This window comes from Frankliniella occidentalis, unplaced genomic scaffold, assembly GCF_000697945.3.
Source record: "Frankliniella occidentalis isolate FOCC.00 unplaced genomic scaffold, Focc_3.1 Scaffold52, whole genome shotgun sequence".
NCBI lineage: Eukaryota > Metazoa > Arthropoda > Insecta > Thysanoptera > Thripidae > Frankliniella > Frankliniella occidentalis.
The window spans coordinates 797,831-799,887 of NW_026267182.1; the positions used below are offsets into that span (position 1 = coordinate 797,831).

Consider the following 2,057-nt stretch of genomic DNA (forward strand, 5'->3'; position numbering starts at 1 on the left):
GTTTTTTTTTATTGGTGGACGATGAGATATTTACAGGGCGGAAAATCTTATGGAATGTCGAGTTTATCAGTCACGGTCATATTCGAACGTCCCTAGTAGGCCGACGAGAGGGCGGCCCCATACGAGGCCACTTTGAGCGGGACCTGGACCTGGACGGGGTCGACTTTAACGACCTGGGGGTGGACCGCCTCGCCGCTGTAGGAGACGACGGCGTTGAATCCGTTGACCTTGTCGGAAACGTAGCTGACGACGCGCTTCCTGCCGTCGGGCTGCAGCAGCGAGTACTCGCCCTTCACGACGTCGCCGTCGCGCTCCTCGGCCTGGTCCTTGACGTCACCGGTCTTGGGATCCTCCACGCCGTACTTGAAGCCGTACCGAGGGTACGCGATGATCTCGGGCTCCACGACCTTGCTGTAGGCGACGGCGGGGGCGGCGTAGGAGGCGACGGCAGGGGCGGCGTATGAGGCGACAGCGGGGGCGGCGTAGGAGGCGATGGCGGGGGCGGCGTAAGAGGCGATGGCGGGGGCGGCGTAGGAGGCGACTGCGGGGGCGGAGCTAACCACCACAGAAGAGGCGGCAACCGGGACGCTGAGGCGGCTGTAAGACTGGGCGGCTCCGAGGCCCGCGTCCACGACGACTCCACCGTATCCTGCCACAGGGCTGCCTCGGGCCACGGAGAGGGCGGCCGCCAGGGCGAGGAGGGTGATCTGCAAAGCAAAAGCGAGCCCGTTAGAGAGAGGCATGGGGAGCCGTAGAAGGGTGGCAGCCGCTGGATTCGTGGTCGGCGACGACGCCCCTACCTTGGTGTAGGCCATGTCTCTTGCTGGGCTGCTGTGGGCTGTGGTGCTGGGAGGTGCTCGTTGAACTGATGCCGTGCTCCTGGCCGAGCCCGCTTATATATTTGCACCGAGACCCCGCGAGTCACGTGGACACGGCCGTGCTCTGCTCTTCGGCTGATGCAAAGAGCCGGCCGGACTTCACGTGCACCGCGGGGCTGCATTGTCCCGGCGGGCTGGAGGGGCCGGCCTCCCGGTGGGGCTGCACCGGCTGCGCGAGAGAGAGCGCCGCTCGCGGGGGGCGGGCCGCGGCGCAGGAGAGAGCGGGACCGCGCACCGGCGGCCGGCCGCGGCGCCTCCCCCACGCACCGGCCGGTGCACCGCGGCCCAGCCGGGACGGGGCACTGGCCTAGCGATCATGGCCTTGAACGTGGCATACGGCGGCGTCTCCGCGGCGCATCTCTGACGGGATGCGACCGCCGAGCGGGTCCCTACCCCCCGGACACTGCAGGGGTGGCGCCCCAGCCGCGGCGCGCCCCGGCAGAAGCGTCGCACCCCGGGTGTCAGGCTGTCTCACGCAATCCGGGCACGCGGTCGCGCCAGGCGAGCCTGGCGCAGCGGCAAACTGGCCGCCAAGTTGCATCAGCCGGCCGAGCCCATATGTACGAGGGGCGCGCAGCCCCCGGCGCCACTCGTGCCGCGGCCGCGGGCCGTCCAGGACGCCGTCCTGCACCACCCCGTCGGAGGCGAGTCCACCGCCCGCCCGGGCCGGAAGGAGTGCCATTATCGGGATCATATCTTCCGGTTCCGTCGATTTTATTTCTTCAACAAAAATGTTTGGCCCAGTTCCGCGAGCCAGTGTGTGCCGTCAAAATTGAAAGCCAGTTGTTCGACAACCAACGCGCGTCTTGTCCGTGGTGTGGAGGAAATCCCAACACGTGAGTAAAAAAAAGCGCAATTTCATCCCGCTTGGAAAAAAGTGTTTGTTACCGAAAGTAGCGTGGTGCAGTGAGCCCATCTGCGATGCCTCAAGAAGTATAACAGTGGCACTGGAACACTTTCGATCACACTTTTTTTCCATGCGGGCGGCATTGTGTTACAATAATTTTTGAACCGACTCACATGGTTGGGTACACGCGGACATCCCTAAAATGTTAAAGTTCAGATTCTTGGGAGACGACGGGCCAGGGCCAGGGGCCTATCCCTGCGATATGGAGGGCCTTTTCCGGGTTCTGTGTTCCCGGTTCGGTCCCGAAAAGTGGCAGTGACACAGTGGTGACG

At 64.6% G+C, this 2,057-nt stretch overlaps 1 protein-coding gene across 1 annotated transcript; it reads right to left on the minus strand.

The window, feature by feature from the left end:
• Positions 1-6: 6 nt before the first annotated feature.
• LOC127749419 (cuticle protein 19-like) lies at positions 7-815 on the minus strand. The gene is made up of 3 exons (XM_052267453.1): positions 801-815; positions 561-707; positions 7-407 (listed from the first exon to the last, which is right to left on the minus strand). The coding sequence occupies exons 1-3, from the start codon at positions 813-815 to the stop codon at positions 93-95; spliced, it is 477 nt and encodes a 158-aa protein (XP_052123413.1). The 3' UTR covers positions 7-92.
• Positions 816-2,057: the final 1,242 nt, after the last annotated feature.

What these genes read in the sequence shown, in the direction of transcription:
- LOC127749419 (XM_052267453.1), bottom strand. An exon ending in TTGCCGCCTCTTCTGTGGTG is followed by an intron (nt 408 to 560) that starts GTTAGCTCCGCC and finishes GCCTACAGCAAG; the next exon opens with GTCGTGGAGCCCGAGATCAT.